Source organism: Cucurbita pepo, chromosome LG12, assembly GCF_002806865.2.
Source record: "Cucurbita pepo subsp. pepo cultivar mu-cu-16 chromosome LG12, ASM280686v2, whole genome shotgun sequence".
NCBI classification, from domain to species: domain Eukaryota; kingdom Viridiplantae; phylum Streptophyta; class Magnoliopsida; order Cucurbitales; family Cucurbitaceae; genus Cucurbita; species Cucurbita pepo.
This window is the reverse complement of record NC_036649.1, coordinates 3,320,968-3,337,931: the sequence shown is the minus strand read 5'-3', so window position 1 is coordinate 3,337,931 and position 16,964 is coordinate 3,320,968. Positions and strand designations below refer to the sequence as shown.

Genomic DNA, 16,964 nt, shown 5'->3' with positions numbered 1-16,964 from the left:
ATGACCCACATCAACAGATTTCAGACCTTTTAAAACTTCTTTCGCAGCCAGCATCTTCATTCCTTTCACGCTCATATGTCCAAGTCTATTGTGCCATAAACTTGAATTTGAAGCACTCTCAGCAACAACAGTTCCAGATTTTATGCCATATGCTACCACCATAACACCCTTCATAATCTTTCATGAACTCTTCCCTAACTCTGTTGCATACTTGAATTTGAAGCACTCTCAGCAACAACAGTTCCAGATTTTATGCCATATGCTACCACCATAACACCCTTCATAATCTTTCATGAACTCTTCCCTAACTCTGTTGCATACTTGAATTTGAAGCACTCTCTGCAACAACAGTTCCAGATTTTATGCCATATGCTACCACCATAACACCCTTCATAATCTTTCATGAACTCTTCCCTAACTCTGTTGCATAACCTGTGCTGTCCAACTGACCAATAGAGATCAAGTTCTTCTTGAGACTAGGAATATATCTGACATCCTTCAATGCCCCCTGATTTCCTGTCGGAGTTTTTATTCAAACATCCAATTTTTCTTTAATCTTCAAATCTTTGTTGTTGGCAAGATACACCTTCTCGAAATTTTCAGATTTGAAATTTCGGAACAACTCTTTATTTGGAGACGAATGAAAAGATGCACTTGAATCCAAAATCCAGTATTCAATCGAACTGTCCACGTTAAGGATTAGAGCATCTCCAATGTCTTCTGCTGAATTTATAGAATCATCATCATCTCCAGATTTGTGATTCTGCTTCCTCTTTGGTCTTGTACAATATGTCCGAAAGTGACCTTTTTCTCCACAATTTCAACACGTTACGTTTGGTCTATTTGAAATTTTTTCTCAATTCTTTGATTTTGATCGCCCTTTGTTTGGGCCCTTCGGTTTACTTCTTCCCCGTTGGTCAACATTGAGAGCACTACCAAATGAATTTCTAATTTCTCGTTTGCGAATACTTTCGCTGAGAACTACATCTCGAATTTCATCAAACTTCAGTTTATCAGATCCTCAAGAATTACTGATTGCGGCAACAATAGTATCCCATGACTCCGGTAAATATGACATCCAAATCAATGCTTTACTTTCATCCTCAAAATTAATTTTCACCGAACTCAGTTGACTTACGATCATATTGAATTCATTTATATGATCAACAACAAATCCACCTTCAGACATTTGTAGATTGAACAATCTTCGCATCAAATACACCTTATTCATAGCCGACGATTTTTCGTACATATTCGACAGCACCTTCAACAGATCTGACGTTGTCTTCTCATTGATGATGTTGAATGCCATGTTTCTGGATAGCGTCAACCGGATCAACCCTAAGGCTTCTCGATCCTTGAGCTTCCACTATTTTTTGGTCATGGTATCTGGCTTCACCCCCAACAGGGGTTCGTGAAGATCTTTCTTGTACAGATAATCTTCAATCTATATCTTTCAGAAACCGAAATCGGATCCATCGAACTTCTCAATTCCAATCTTTTGAACTTTCCATCTTCACAGATCGTGGTGACTTCCGCCTAGCTCTGATACCAGTTGTTAAGATCGCACAACAACGCACACACTCGATCTAGATGAACACAAAGAACAAGATAGAGAAAATGCAAAGAGAACTCTGACTGAAGGGTTTATATTCATGACTACATATATATAGAAAATACATTTTCAAAGCTCTGTCTGAGTGTATATATATATATATAGTTTAGCTTACTATATATAGTTTTACCAAATATAACCATCTACTATATATAGCTATTTACTATTTATGACAATTTACTTTATTTGTCATTTATCAAATATAGCTTTACTATGTATAATCGTTGACTAAGCTATAAATAAGCAGACTCGGTAACCTAACACTTACTTATAGGATCAAATGTGCTGGCATGTGAACATGATTTGCTATATATAGTTAGAAAATGCATGTTTAGAGCATTGGATTGAGTTGAATTTTTAAGTATGTTATATATAATGTTTGTGAATATCTAAAATGCTCTTAGAATAAGATTTGTGAACGGTATGTTGTATGAGATGTTGTTGTTGTGTTAGATACTCTATATTGAGAATGAGATTTTTACTCCAGGTGATTGAACAAGTTACCTCCCTGTTAAGCATGCATACATGTTTGAGAATGAGATTTATACTTCATGTGATTGATTATATTATCTCCCTATTACAAAAATGCATGTTTGTATTAAGAATGAGAACTATACTCCCGGTGATTGATAGAGTTAGCTTTCTATATGAGCATGCATAATATAACGAATTAAGAATAGAGAGTTAGAGTTATTTCATAATGTCTCTAGTAAATCGAGCGCCCCAATTTCATGAGTGGCAATTAGTGGTCTAAACCTTAATGCTCCCAAAACCAAATTAACTTTGAGGAGCTAGTTTAGAGAGTCCTAAAGATGAGGTCTTAGATTTAAACCACGTAGACACCCTAAGAACCTAGTTAACCTACATGACACCCAAGATGAAAGAAGTTTACCAGGCCTACTAGTAGTGTAAGCGGTATCGGCAGAGTCTTTGCTTTCTATCTCATCTGACACCATTAACACTACCAATAACCTAGGTTTCAGATATTAGTGTCCCTACCAAGCGATAGAAATTCAGAGCAATATCGTCAAGTTTGGCCTAGGCCATATATGGTAGCACGTTGAAAAAACTAGGTGTCATTATCATGTGTTAAATGACAAGGCCTCCATGCGGTTAACCCCTCTTAAGAGACGACGCTGGACCATATAGCTAGACTCAGTAGTTAACTAGCAGACGGAGTTGCTCCCCCAAACTTTTAACTTTGTGGTGATTCCTATGGAAGTGTCGCCAGTTAACCTTACATAGAAATGTTCCGAAAGAAACATCATATTGCCCCATGATTTATAACGAGGTCGTGTCTCCACCCAAGATACTAGTCGTTCACCACCAAGGTAATATAAGCTGACTAAGTCTAAATAATAGAAAAAAGTATTTACTCCCAAGCTCAATTACCTCATCCACTATATCTGTGACACCAAAAAAAGGGGGAACAACTTCTAGACCTCGAAGGGTTCGTGACAATCAAGAGAACTGATCGACTTGCTTTTATATTGAGCAAAATTTTATTGTATTGTTCGTTGTGACTCGATATCTTAAAATTGGATTGTGAGTCTGTTTTTCTTTTTTTTCTATAGCTTTTCCTCGCCTTTTTTCTTTTATTATAAATCCGTGCATGCCTTGTAGTGCTATCAATAAATTCATTTTCCTTCTTAAGGTATACATTTGTAATTTAGCTAAGTAAATGTGAGGTGGGGATCGGACTTTCTATCTCAAGGAAAATGTACACTTTAATCGCGGACTACCACTAACAGATATTATCCGTCTTGGCCGTTACGTATTACCATCAGTCTCACGGTTTTAAAATGCGTCAACTAGGGAGAGATTATCACCACACCCTTATAAGAAATGTTTTGTTCCTCCCTCCAATCAACGACGGATCTCACAATCCACCCCTTTAGGGTCTAGCATCCTCACTAGCACACCGCTAAGTGTATATCTCTGATACCATTTGTAACAGACCAAGCCCACCGCTAATAGATATTGTATGCTTCAACCCATTACATATCGGCATCAGCCTCATTATTTTAAAATGCGTTTGTTAGAGAGAAGTTTCCACACTCTTGAAAAAATGGTTCGTTCTCCTTCTCAACCGATGTGAGAATCTGACAGAGTTTCTGTTAGGCTCCAAGGCTCTAGGTATACTAGTTTATACTACTTTAAAATGGAATTTGAGATGGCGGTACAAAATTATAAGCAAAGAGAAAGCAAAGAGAAAGAGATATGTATAGATAAATGATGTATATTGATAGATGAATTGATAGAGAGATGAAGAAATGATTCGAAGAATTTGGGGAGATCGAAGAGGCCAGAAAGAGGGCAACATGGTGGCTGGTCAAACATGCCATACACCCTACAAACATGGCTTCTTCTTTGGACCCACTTCTCCCCCACACATGTCCTCTCCTTATGCCCCCTTCCTTTTGGCCCCCTAATGCCTTTTACTCTCTCCTCCTCCTTCCCCCATAAACCCATTTCCTTTCATTCTTTCTCCTTTCTAACTCGCAATCTTTCAACCAAAATGAAGGTCTTTACGTCCCTCTAACCCTACTCTTTCCATTTTCTTCATACTCTCTTTATTCATTTATTCACCACTTTCTTTCTTACTTCAGATCTTCAACTGGGTGCACAAGACTTTTCATCACACCGCTCTCAAGGGTTTCTCTCTCAAACGTCTCATTTTACTTCATTTTTTCCTAGAGATCGAAAAAAATTAACTTTTTATACGTACAAATATTTCGATTTTGAATTGTTCCAAGAGTTCAACAATAGCCGAGGTGTGAGATCGATCCATCTAACTTTTAAGATTGTTATTTTTTCTAGAGGGTTATACTCAAAATGCGACGAAGAAGACCGAAACCGCAACCATTAATGAAGTGGACAGGCAAGCATTGTTGAAGCAAGTAGATCTTGATGTGGAAGCCCTTCATGACTGGAGAGATGGCATTCTCACCATTGGTACATTCGGGTTCGAATCATTGAAACCATCGAACAAGCAAATGGAGTATCTCGTACTCAAGAGCGAAGACGACGACGAGGAGGAAGAGGAAGAAGAAGAAGAAGAGGAAGAGAAATCGTTCGTTCATGAGGAAGACGACGATAGTATCGATTTCGTGGACGATGAAGAGCTAAACCCTTTGATGTTCACAACATTTGGACACAAATCAAAGGATGTAAATGGTGAAAAAGGTGGTGACTTGATCATTGGAGCTTATGAGCTGAATATGAATATGGAATCAAAATACAATGAGATTATGGAGATGGAGGAGGATGAGGAGAAGAAGAAAGTGGAGAGGAGAATAACACTGGCGGACTTGTTCTTGGCGGATGCCGGAGATGTGGCAAAAGCACTTGAGAATGAAAAAGTGCTTCAAAAGAAAACAGGTGATGTAAGAACTAAGAGTGGCCTCTCCTTTGCCAAGAAGCTTATCCCTCGAGTTAAGGAGGATTCACATCCCATTAAGAATCTTCAACGAGTGAGTAATGTTGTTATTTATTTATTTTTTTCGTGGATTTTAATGATTTTTTGAGACAGCCACCAAAACATAATCTTTAAAGAAAAAGACCAAATCAAAAGCAAATCCGAAGTACAAATCATGCATGATAACGTGTTATGATGCCACGTGTACGCAGTTGATGAGAAGGATGCTGAAGAGGAAGATCCACCCAGAGATTGAAGACAAGATCAACAAAGCATCATCATCTGACCAAACTCACCAAATAGGAACACCCAACCATGAAGGATTTGAAGGCTTTGAAGCCCTCTCTCTTCTTCCAATTCAAGGTAAATTATACACTCTTCTCTTATTCCTATATTAAACACTAAAACCCTAATTTTTCTTTTTGTTTTCGAAGTAATTTGAATATAAGTTCGAAAACGTTTCATAACAATAAGAAGCAAAAACGAGTAACAGTTACTAATGCTTATATTTCCTAATAACTTGAAACTCGAAACATAAAACGAGAAAGAAGAACGTTACCAAACCCTAATCCAATAACCTAACCAAAGAGTATTATTTTCTTTGTGATACTTAAATTGTGAGATCCCACATCGATTAGGGAGGAGAACTAAACATTCTTGATAAGGGTGTAGAACCTTCTCCCTAACAAACGCGTTTTAAAAATTTGGAAGGAAAACCTAAATGGAAAAACTTAGGACAATATCTGCTAATGTTGCGCTGGTACAGAAATTGAATCCATTTCAACACGAACAGCCGAGAAGTAAAATCCAAGAGAGAAGGGGTCAAAGAAATTGGTCACAAATCTTTTCCTATCATACAATTCTTGCTTATTAGATGAACATATGAAATCCCAGCAATCTTGTGGGGTTATCAAACGTCTAATCCACACACTGCAATTAGTGGGGACACTTTAATTATTTATTTACTCCATCAAAATTCTCTGTTTTGAATTATAATTTCTTGTTTCTCTGATCAGTGCTTGGATTTGGTGTGTTTTGTATGTGCAGATGCAGTTGCCTGATGGATTTCATTAATGGGTGTCTTCTAAATTATGTCTCTGATTGCTTAGAGTTATGCTTAATTATCTTATGGTAATTATCAAAAACAATGTTTATTCTTGTTATTATTATGATTATCATTAGTATTTTTGTTCATTAGATCTTGTTGTATATGAAGCGTTGATTAAGACTACTTGATTCTGTTCTGTAAGCTATTTTGATGTTGTTTTGGCTTAGCATACAAGTCATGGAAGTGTGGTTTGTCGGTCAGTTCTTGGCGTTTCATTTGTTGGTCAAATTATTCATCTCCAATCAAAATATTGTTCATTATTTATTTTCACTTTTTCATTTTTTCTTCAATAGTAACGATGTATAACACAATTCATATATGATCTAGATCGAGATACGCATATAGTCTCGTATTAATTGTAAAAGAAGTTGGTCTTTAAAATAATATTAAAATGACAATACGCATAGAAGTAGGGACAGGGTCTTTCAAATAATATTAAAATGACGTTACAACGGTTCAAATATGCTTAAATTTTATTTATTTTCTTTTACACAAACCCTATTCAACTTAAGGGATTTATGCCCATTTCCACCGGATAAAGGCACTTGGTCGCCTCAACATGCTAACACTATTCGACCTATGCTTGACTGACGGTACTACTCTTATGTTCTAGTTGTAACGGCCTAAGCCCGCCGCTAGTAAATATTGTCCTCTTTGGATATTGTCTTCTTTGGGCTTTCCCTTTCGGGCTTCCCCTCAAGGCTTTAAAACACGTCTGTTAGGGGAAGGTTTCCACACCGTTATAAATGATGTTTTGTTCTCCTCTCCAACCAATGTGGGACATCACACTAGTAATACCATTCACATTGCTACTAGGCCGGTTAAGCTTTTTTGGTCATCCTTGGATCCCATAAAGATTTACTAGATTTTTAGGGTGTCTAGGCGATTTAAATCTCATCTCACATTTTTAGGACGCTCGAGAGTAGTTTATTGAGGTTAATCAAATTTTGAGTAGCATTAAGGTGTAAAACTATAATAACCGAGCAAAAAAAAAAAAAATTGTCTCACATCGACCAAATTCAGAAAGGAGTTGGACTCTAATGTATAAGAGAGGTTCCTTGGCTTTCTAACTCACAGACGTCTTCATTTCATTCCACTTTGGCAATTCGGAGTCAATCATAGAAATCATGTTCTAAAACCACCAAGTCCACCTCTCGACTAGTCTAGCTTAGGTTTGATATTTTTAGACAATTTTCTACAATTTTCGACCCATTAGGATTCAATTCTAAACTTTTTTTGAGACGTTTGAGGTCAATATAGCTACTAATTTGACAATTTAAATTATTTTGAGCTAAGTTTAGATTATTTTATACAATTAGATGAACAAATTTTCATAGTATAATTCTAAATCATTATTGTGGGGCTACATAAGTGGAATTAGATTTGAAGAAGCGTCTTTCAGCTAGCATCAAGGAAAAATAGTAATTTCAGCTAATATCAACTAAGTAAGTAGTTCTACTTTTGGATGCCCATAGACTTGGTTGGATGACTTGCATCATGTACAAATGACAAGTACTTTATGGTCCTATAAGTATCATATTTTATGAAGCTTTGGTGTATGTTGTGTGTTATGTTATATGACGATTTATGTTATGATATGAATGTTATATAAGGCATGAACCTCCATATGTCATGCCATGTATACATGTTCATACTATGTATATGAGATATGTTTAGTATGTGTATACATGTATCGTAGAAACGTTACATCATAAAAAGAATGGAGGTATGGTTTGCATCATAAGTATATACCGTGATTTAAAACTATGGGACCTCATGCATGTTGTATGTCACGTGCATTAGGATACTTCTCGATTATGATTAGAGCTTTAGAATATTTCTCGGTTATAATTAGCGTACCCCACAATATTATACATGCCATGATATTATGTGCGCTCGTTTCCCTCCATGCTTCCAGCAACATGAGCGTGACAAGCCTATGGGACACGTATAGGAGCCCTCCTAGTGGGCCCATGTGCATGTGTGTGGACCGTGTATAGAAAAGTACAACACATTCAATCTTATTTTGACTAGAAAGTTATACCTATTTTCATTTGATTCATAATTATACCTAAGAACCCACTATTAAGATCGCAAAACTCAGCGTACTAGATCTAAATTAAAAACATAAAGAACAAAAGAGAAGTTTTAAGGAGAAATATATGTAGAGACACTCGTCTAGAAAACTCTATAATGACTAAAATTTATTTAGAGATGACTTCAAATAATTATAAATAAGATAATCCATTTAAAGAAATCTTCGCAAGAGAATGAACCTCTATCTTACAAACTAAATAGAAGAATGTATAAGATTTTCTCTTAGAAATTATTCTAAGTTTTTTTAACTCCTAAGTAAATTTAATTCATAAGGAAACATCAAATTCCACAACCTAACAATTCTCTTACTTGGACGACAACATCTTAGAATTATTTCCTCAAAAAAAAATCATTCTCAAAGGATTCTTCTCACCATCAATATCCTCATTGGCAACATTTGCACAAGCTACAAATGATTGACCTTCAAGTTCCCAACATCGACATATTTTATCTCTTAGATGCACCTTTTATATTCTCAAAATAGATATCACCTCCTTGTATCAACTTGGAAGTGAAATGGTATCGTCTTCTAATGTGTTTTGTCTTTAGATGATAGATTGGACTATATAGTACTTGTCTTGACTCAGCTCTCACTTGATCAATTAGGTGACACTTATGTGTCGCTGCCTTGTCTGTTTGCATATTAAGGTCACAACCTGTGATATGACTGTGACATTCTCTCCCACTTAAATTAGTCAGCATCATCGATAACTTTCTCAGGGGCACAACTGTATTGACAACATTTCTCCTTCATGGTCACATCCCTTACTGAAGCAAAGTTTAGAAGCTTTCACCACAACCCTTTGACTTGTTGGCACTACACTCCAGCCAACTTCTCAACTTGGTAACCTTCTTGTGGCAAACATTGCATTAACACTTTTCTAGTTTTGCAGCTTCAATCATCATGTATCCATGTCTAGCCATATGCTCTATTCTAGAGCGAACGTTGGTTTTTACATCTATTGTGAAACCACCCACCTGAGGCATGGGGTAATTACTCAAGGAATACAGATGTTCTCATTTATTTAAACACTTTTACATAAACAGACGTTGTTTGCCTCTCTCGTGCTCACTCTACTCTACTTAGAGAATTTCCACAGGAGTCAGGCCTCTCTCGTGCATATACCTCTTAAAACACTTAAACCTTTTTGCTGTATTGATAGGCAAGAATCCTCCCCACTCAAGGAGTTTGGGTTCAACTCTCAAAGCTATTTTTTTATTCTGACTTACTGAATTGTTCTACCAATCTTAGACTTGTGATACACTTGTCAAATTATCATTCAATTTTTGGGTTTTTTTTTTTCTTTTCTAATTGTCATGTTTAACCGTTTTCAATATATATTTAATATCGCTTTTCAATAAATCCAACATTGTCTTCCTTTGACAAGGTTGAACGTCATGATTCTGGAAAGTGTCAACTAGATCAACCATAGAACCTACCAATCCTTAATTTTCCACTATGCTTTTAAATAGTGTCAATAGGATCAACCTTAGAGCCTACTAATCCTTAAGCATCCATTGCATTTCTGGAAAGTATCAACTGGATTAACCCTAGAGTCTATCAATCTTTGAGCTTTCATTGCATTTATGGGCAGTGTCAACTCAATCAACAATGAAGCCTTGATCAACAATGAAGCCTTGATCATGGAGCTTCTTCTCCATTTTTTTTTTTACAACATTAATTGAATCAACCTAAAACCTACTAATCCTTGAGTTTCCATTGCATTTATGGGCTGTGTCAACTCGATCAACCTTGAAGCGTATTGATCATTGAGCTTCTTCTGCATTTTTTGACAACGTTAATTGAATCAACCTAAAACCTATTGATCCTTGAGCTCCCATTGCATTTCTAGACACTTTTAACTTGCAACCTTATAACCTACTCAACCTTTTGCTGGCATTTCTAGACAATATCAACCTAATGAACCCCAGAGCCTTCTAATCCTTGAGCTTCTAATACATTTTTGGACAGTGTTAACATGATCAACCTTGGAGCCTATTAATCCTTGAAATTCCACTGCATTTCTGGATAGCGTTAAACTTTATCAACCTTGAAGGCTACCAATCATTGAGCTTCCACTACGTTTCTGGAATCTATCAATCCTTGAGCTTCCACTGTATTTTTTGACAACATTAATAGGATCAACCCAAAAGCCTATCGATTAGTGAGCTTCTATTGCGTTTCTAGAGAATGTTAACTAGATCAACCCTATAGCTTACCGATCCTTGAGCTTCCACTATGTTTCTAGACAATGTCAACTGGATAAGTCTTAGTTAGAGCTTGCCAATCCATGAGCTTCAAATGCATTTCTAGACAGCGTCAACTACATCAATCTTAGAGCCTACCAAGCTTTTAGCATCCAATGTGTTTCTAGACTGCATCAACTAGATCAACCCTAAAGCCTACAGTTTCTTTAGCTTCTATTCCATTTTTAGATAGCGTCAATTGGATCAACCTTGGAACCTACAGATCCTTGATCTTCCACTTCGTTTTTAGACAGTGTCGACTAGATCAACCCTAGTGCCTAATGATCCTTAAGTTTCTACTATATTTCTGGATAGCTTCAACTTGATCAACCTTAGAACCCCCCCAATCCTTGAACTTTGTAGAATCAATTTTTTACCAGTAAGCTATTGAAACGGCAAAATTCAAAGTGCTCTAACGACTAACGGAGGTTGATTCTTCCACTAGAGCAAATTCTTGAACTATTGCTTCACAGCCCAAGCAACATTGCTTGTATCAACAAGATCAGCAAACTTTGGTTCGATCTTCGTAGTTCCTCGAATATTCTCAAGAACGTTACCTAGATAGCTTTCAGTGAGAAATTTCTAGATGCAGATGCTATGGACCAGGTGAGTAAGAGTAGGATTTGGAGTAGTGATGATGGAGAACCAGTCCATTCCTACAAGATCTTCAATCTTCGATACCTTGATGAATCTTGACACTATGAATAGGTTCCTTTTTGTTTTATTACAAAACCTAAGTGATGATTGGCTAATAAACACATAAACTGTTTGATTAAACATATTAAGGTAAGTAACCTTAATGGACGTCTGTTGGAATCGGCCCAAGAATGAAGTCCATGTGTGTTTATTTACGTGGCCCATTTAAGAAACACCCCTAGAACCAATCCGAATTTATTATCAATTTTAAAAATTATATTTTTAATTAAGTAAAGTAAGTTTTAGTAAATCTTAATTAAATGTTTGAAAATAATTAAAAAGATATTATACATTTATTAAATACAAAAATTTAAATAAACGATCCCAACGACCCAACTCCAAATAGAAGATTTAAGCCTCCGACAATTACCTCCATCTTTTTAGAAATAAAATCGTTAATAAATATAAAATTCTGATCTATAAAATTACCGAATATTAATTCTCTAATTACTGTATCCATCATATTAAATAACCTATTAAATCATGCAAAATAAAATTTATCATTTTGTAAATTACTTTTTCTTATATCAAAATGAATAATTTAATAAATTAAATCATTTGACTTATGTTATTACTATGGCACAAAGAAACTAATAATTATTGATTATCATATAGTATTTTGACTATTTTTAAATATAAAAAATGAGTATTAATATTTCCAAAAAATTGTATCATATTATTATTTTCAAATTGTTGCAAAAAATCAAACCTCGAAAAATTATTATTTTTCTTTTTCTGATAAATAAAAAACTATTAATAATGCATAGAAGAAAGTCTCATCCAACTTGCTATTGACATTTTATACTTCAACAATGAATTCCTTCATTCTTTAATTATTATTATTTATTGCATACACCAATAAATTATTAAGATAAGCTAGGTGTCACGTTTTCTATAAAAATAATTATCTTTCGATTCTTTTAATAAAACTTATTTAATTATTTTACCTAATTTTATATTTTAAAAAAAACAACGTATTTGTATTCATTTAATAATGTTCAAAATTAAAATAAAGAGTAGAAAAATATTTGGAAGACAAAATATTTTTTTATTCCCATGTATTTGGCACACTTTGTCATGGAAATTGTGGACAATTTGAAAAAAAAGAATTTTGATAAATAAAAAAAAATTATATTTTAATTATAGTTATCAAAAAACTATTTTTTTTTTTAAATGAAAGAAAATAAATAAATAAATAAATAAAAAGTTGCCTACACGTCTCCTCCAGGTAAGGAACACAAAATACAATCTTTGTGTTGTTTTATATTGTTTTATTTATTTTATTATTTATTAATATTGATTTTCAACAAATTATTAGGTACCTAAAATAATATATTAGTGAGTCCACAAATTCATACATTATTATTAATTAATTAATGAGAAACAAACTAAATAATTCATCAATAATCTAAAACAACGTCAACTATAAATTCTTTTTTAAAATAAATAAATAAATAAATAAATTTGAGCCTTACATTCAGCAGACATGTGAAAGAAACAATCAGAAGAAAAAAATAATAATAATTAAAAATTATGAATGGATGACCCTAATGTTTTAACTTCAACGTCATTATGAATAGAAACACTCCAACGTCATTAAAATAGACATTTTAACTTCAAACTATCAATGGATGACCCTAATGTTTTGGAATGAGAAAACAACTTAACCATTTTATTTTATTTATTTTAAACAAACATTTGAATTTTAGTTAAATAGAAGCTAAGGATGTTGGAAGACGCGATCAAAATGAGTTTGTTATAGGTACACGTGGTTTGGATAGTCTATAATTGCTCGGAGCGTACTAGTTAGGGTTAATTTGCACAACCCTAATTCAGGCTGAGAATGACTGTTTTTAAAAGAAAATTGGTCGTTCAATATGTTTTCAACTAAAAGGTGTATTAGGGTTTGAAGTTGTCATAAATTTTGAAAGATGTTAAGTCGAGATTAAATGTATAGATATACGTAATACGATATCACAAATCGAGGGACCATATTTTTTTTAAAACAATCTTAGATTAAGATAGTCTAGCTTGACTCTAACCGACAAAATTCCTTGACCATTTAGTCCGTACACTTGTGATTGTTTTAAAATATTATAGACTATCGATATATAGTAATAATAAAAAAATTAATCCCGTTTCAGACAAGAAATTAAAACACAGGCTCACGATGTATGTTAATCTTGGTGACTAATTACCTAAAAATACAACATAGGAACACCATGTGTGATGACCTTGGTGGCTGATTACTTAATCATATAGTGTATAATTACCGCACCATTTTGACTTGGTAGCTAATTACCCAATCACATTATATGTAATTACTACAAAATTAGTGAACTAGCTTAGTGAACCAGTCAATCCTCGTTACCCACGTCTCATGAGACTCCTATTGTCGTATGATTTTCTCCTATAAGCGAGGACATCCTTACAACCGCAACGACTAGATCTCTTAGACAATGATGAACATGATCGTCGTGCTCAATTCTAAACAAATAGTAGCCTGTTCTTCTCGATTCTATCAACAAAGAGCGATGAAGTTACCCTTAAGAAATCAAAAGGTGACAATATCTATAATCAATTGTAAGCATTTATTTTTTTTTTTTTTTTTTTTTAGCTTGACAGATTACTAGTTAAACTCATCAGAGAAATGTTATATCACATCATTATTTTAAAAATTACATCAATTTATCAATTCCAAATTATGACCTAATCTTTTAAAACATCAACCGATTCTTAAACTATCCGCTCAGCTAAATTAACAGAGACAGATAAGATGATAGCTTATGTTATATATTTATTTAATATTTTAATATTATTATATAGTTTATATTTGAGGATCGCTATCATTACGTAAGGGTCAAATAGATGCCACGTAATTTTATTTATTTATTTTGAATAAGTAATAATAAAATTATGGATGGTGAGAAGTCATTGTTGAGAATCATGGATTGGAGTGGAGATTTGCATAACATCATTGTCCTTCTTACTTCTTTAGCAAATGGGTGACAACTACTTCACAACATTTAATGCTTTGGCTTTAACCTTCTCCAAATCTTTCTTTAATATCTTGTCATTACTCATTGGGTTTCATTTATTAGAAGAGTGACATCTTCATATACTAATGTGTGACATCTTCATATATTAATGTGTGCTCGGATAGGTATCTTCATATATTTGTCACCATTGTTGGCATATTGCTCGGTGTTCACTCCTTTCGGGGCCCAGTGTCCTCGCTGGCACATGACTTAGTGTCTGGCTTTGATTCCATGAGTAACGACCCTAAGGTGTTGGGCAATGTGCCACAATGTGCCAACAAGGATGTTGGGCCCAAAGATGAGTGGATTGTGAGATCTCACATCGATAAGAGATGAACAAGTGTTAGCAAGGACGTTGGGCCACGAAAGAGGTGGATTGTGAGATCCCACATCGGTTGGAGAGGAGAACGGAATATTTTTTTATAAGAGAATAGAAAACTTTCCCTAACAGACGCGTTTTAAAAAATCTTAAGGAAAGCTCAAAAGGGAAAACTCAAAGAGAACAATATTTGCTACGATAATTGTCATAACATCATCGTTAGTTTATGGAAACTCATGCTAATCAATTAAATTTAGGTCAAACTTTCTCGAATTGAACGATTTCTTCCTAAAACATGAAGACAAGAATAATTGAAGTTTTTACATATATATATATAGATATAATAAAACATCCCTTTCAATCTCTATGACCTTCCAAATCTTGCTCGAGTTTGAGATGTTTGAATGAAGAAAGATATGAAAATCAAGGAGAGTTTGATGGCGACGGTACCAAAATAATTGAGTTTCGAAGTAGGCCATTCAAATTATGACACAGACAAAGCCTTTAAAGATCATTTACTTAGACGATAGACAATAAACACAACTTTGTACTATAAATGAATAAAACTTTAGACATTTCTTTAATTTGTTGTTTTCCTTAGAGACATTTTGAAAAGACGAGAGACCTAAAATTAACTCAAATCTCATTTCTATAACAACTTCTATTCGTGGGATTCTTTCATCATCATTATAATTCATACGTCCATATATTTAAAATATAAATAAAGTATAATAAATTTTTAATTAAAAAGTATATAAAGAGAGGCTAAACATAAAATTAAAATTAAAATTAAAAAATTTATTTGGCCAAATTAAAAGAAAAGAAAAAAAAAAAAACTGAAGACCCTTAGAATCTCAACTAAATTATCCTCATAAATAAATCAAACAATTAAGATTTTGGGACCATTCTTTAAAAATAGAAGGTATTTAATTTTATGTATAAATATTATTTTGGACTTTATTTTATTTTATTTTTTTAGGGTGGTCCTTGAAATTCCAAAATTCCCATTTTTAATTTATTAATTTAGAAACATTCCATTTTAGTTATTAAATGGTAAATTACTTTACTTCCAAAGTGCTTAATTTTCCTTTAATTATTCAATATAATTTCAAATTCGTGTATTAATTAAGAATAATAACAAAATAATTTTTAGAAAAGGTCAAATATCTTACTCAAATGAAGATCTAAATCTCGATTTCATTCATCAAATATAATCGCATTACTGATATCTATCCGTTCACATTATTTAGATCTATATGATATCACCATTTTCAATAGATTTTTTTTAAAACAAGATCGATAGTGACAATAACGGTCATATTCATTATTTAATTATACATAATGGATAAATTTATTTGAAGGTCACACCACATGTTATATAATTGTGATATTTCTTTTCCATATAAGTTTTCCTAAGAAGCTAATAATAATATTAATAAAAGTAGCTAAATTTCAGGTTCTTCTTTTATTTTTATTTTTTATTTTTTGTTTTTTTAAGGAGTCGGGTTTATTTAAAATCAATTAATTAAGAATATTGACCTAAGTTGCGGATCATAATTAAATTGGGATAAAATATGTTTTAAATATAATCACTAGAAAAATGAAAAATTATAGGATAAAATAATCATTAAAATATTAATGATTCTTTTAAGAAATAAATTTTTTATTATTTTTTTAAAAATTATTCTTATAAAAATAACATTAAAAAAATGAAAACTACTTGGTCTAGTTGAGGATGACAATTTTGGTATAATTTATATGGGCAGTGATCTAGAGGGGAGGTCTTATTCATGACTTCAATACTTGAATATTTTAAGGCATAATATTAAATTTTGGCATATGATGAATAATGAAAGAAACAATGAGATATGATATGTTCCTTTATCTGTAATTTTTTAGTAAGCAATCACATATTTTTTTCTCCTAAAAATTATATTATCTAAGAAAAAAAAATGAAAGTTGTCACACATCAAATACGTTAAGAAAGTGGGGAATTGGACTCCGTTGTAAATGAGACGTCCCTTACTTTCTTTCATCTCATCCCACTTAAACGGTTCGAAGCTAGTTGTAAAATATATTTTCTGATAATTCTAGACCAACATTTTGGCTGATCCGACTTGGATTTGATACGCTCAAATTTTTTTTTACTAATTTCAACTCTTTGAAGCGTATGAGGTTAGTACGACTACCTTCTCATTAGTTTAAATGTAAGAGCCGTAAAAAAATAAAATAAAATAAAAGTAAAGTAAAAATACCCTTCCCCAAACTTTTATCCACTAGCCTCACTTCCCGAGAGATACCTTCAAAAAGTGGTATCAAACACAATTTAGAAACAATAAAAAACATAGGATTCGATTTTTATCGAGGCAATTAAGTTTATAGTTAAAATAGGTGAAACCTCACTATAAGCTGAGAACGAATTCAAA

The 16,964-nt window shown here is 33.3% G+C and overlaps 1 protein-coding gene across 2 annotated transcripts; it reads left to right on the top strand.

The window, feature by feature from the left end:
- Positions 1–4,065: 4,065 nt before the first annotated feature.
- LOC111807533 (adoMet-dependent rRNA methyltransferase SPB1) lies at positions 4,066–6,341 on the top strand. 2 transcript variants are annotated; one of them, XM_023693290.1, is made up of 5 exons: positions 4,066–4,139; positions 4,225–4,270; positions 4,436–5,088; positions 5,246–5,396; positions 6,081–6,341. In XM_023693290.1, the coding sequence occupies exons 1-5, from the start codon at positions 4,134–4,136 to the stop codon at positions 6,092–6,094; spliced, it is 870 nt and encodes a 289-aa protein (XP_023549058.1). In that variant the 5' UTR covers positions 4,066–4,133; the 3' UTR covers positions 6,095–6,341. The 2 variants fall into 2 exon arrangements, with proteins under 2 accessions (XP_023549058.1, XP_023549056.1); XM_023693288.1 differs by having other exon boundaries at positions 4,225–4,285.
- Positions 6,342–16,964: the final 10,623 nt, after the last annotated feature.

Excerpts from the sequence above, each read along its gene's own strand:
- LOC111807533 (XM_023693288.1), top strand. Across the intron at positions 4,286-4,435 it reads CAAGGGTTTCTCTCTCAAAC|AGGGTTATACTCAAAATGCG; the intron begins GTCTCATTTTAC and ends TATTTTTTCTAG. Across the intron at positions 5,089-5,245 it reads CCATTAAGAATCTTCAACGA|TTGATGAGAAGGATGCTGAA; the intron begins GTGAGTAATGTT and ends ACGTGTACGCAG.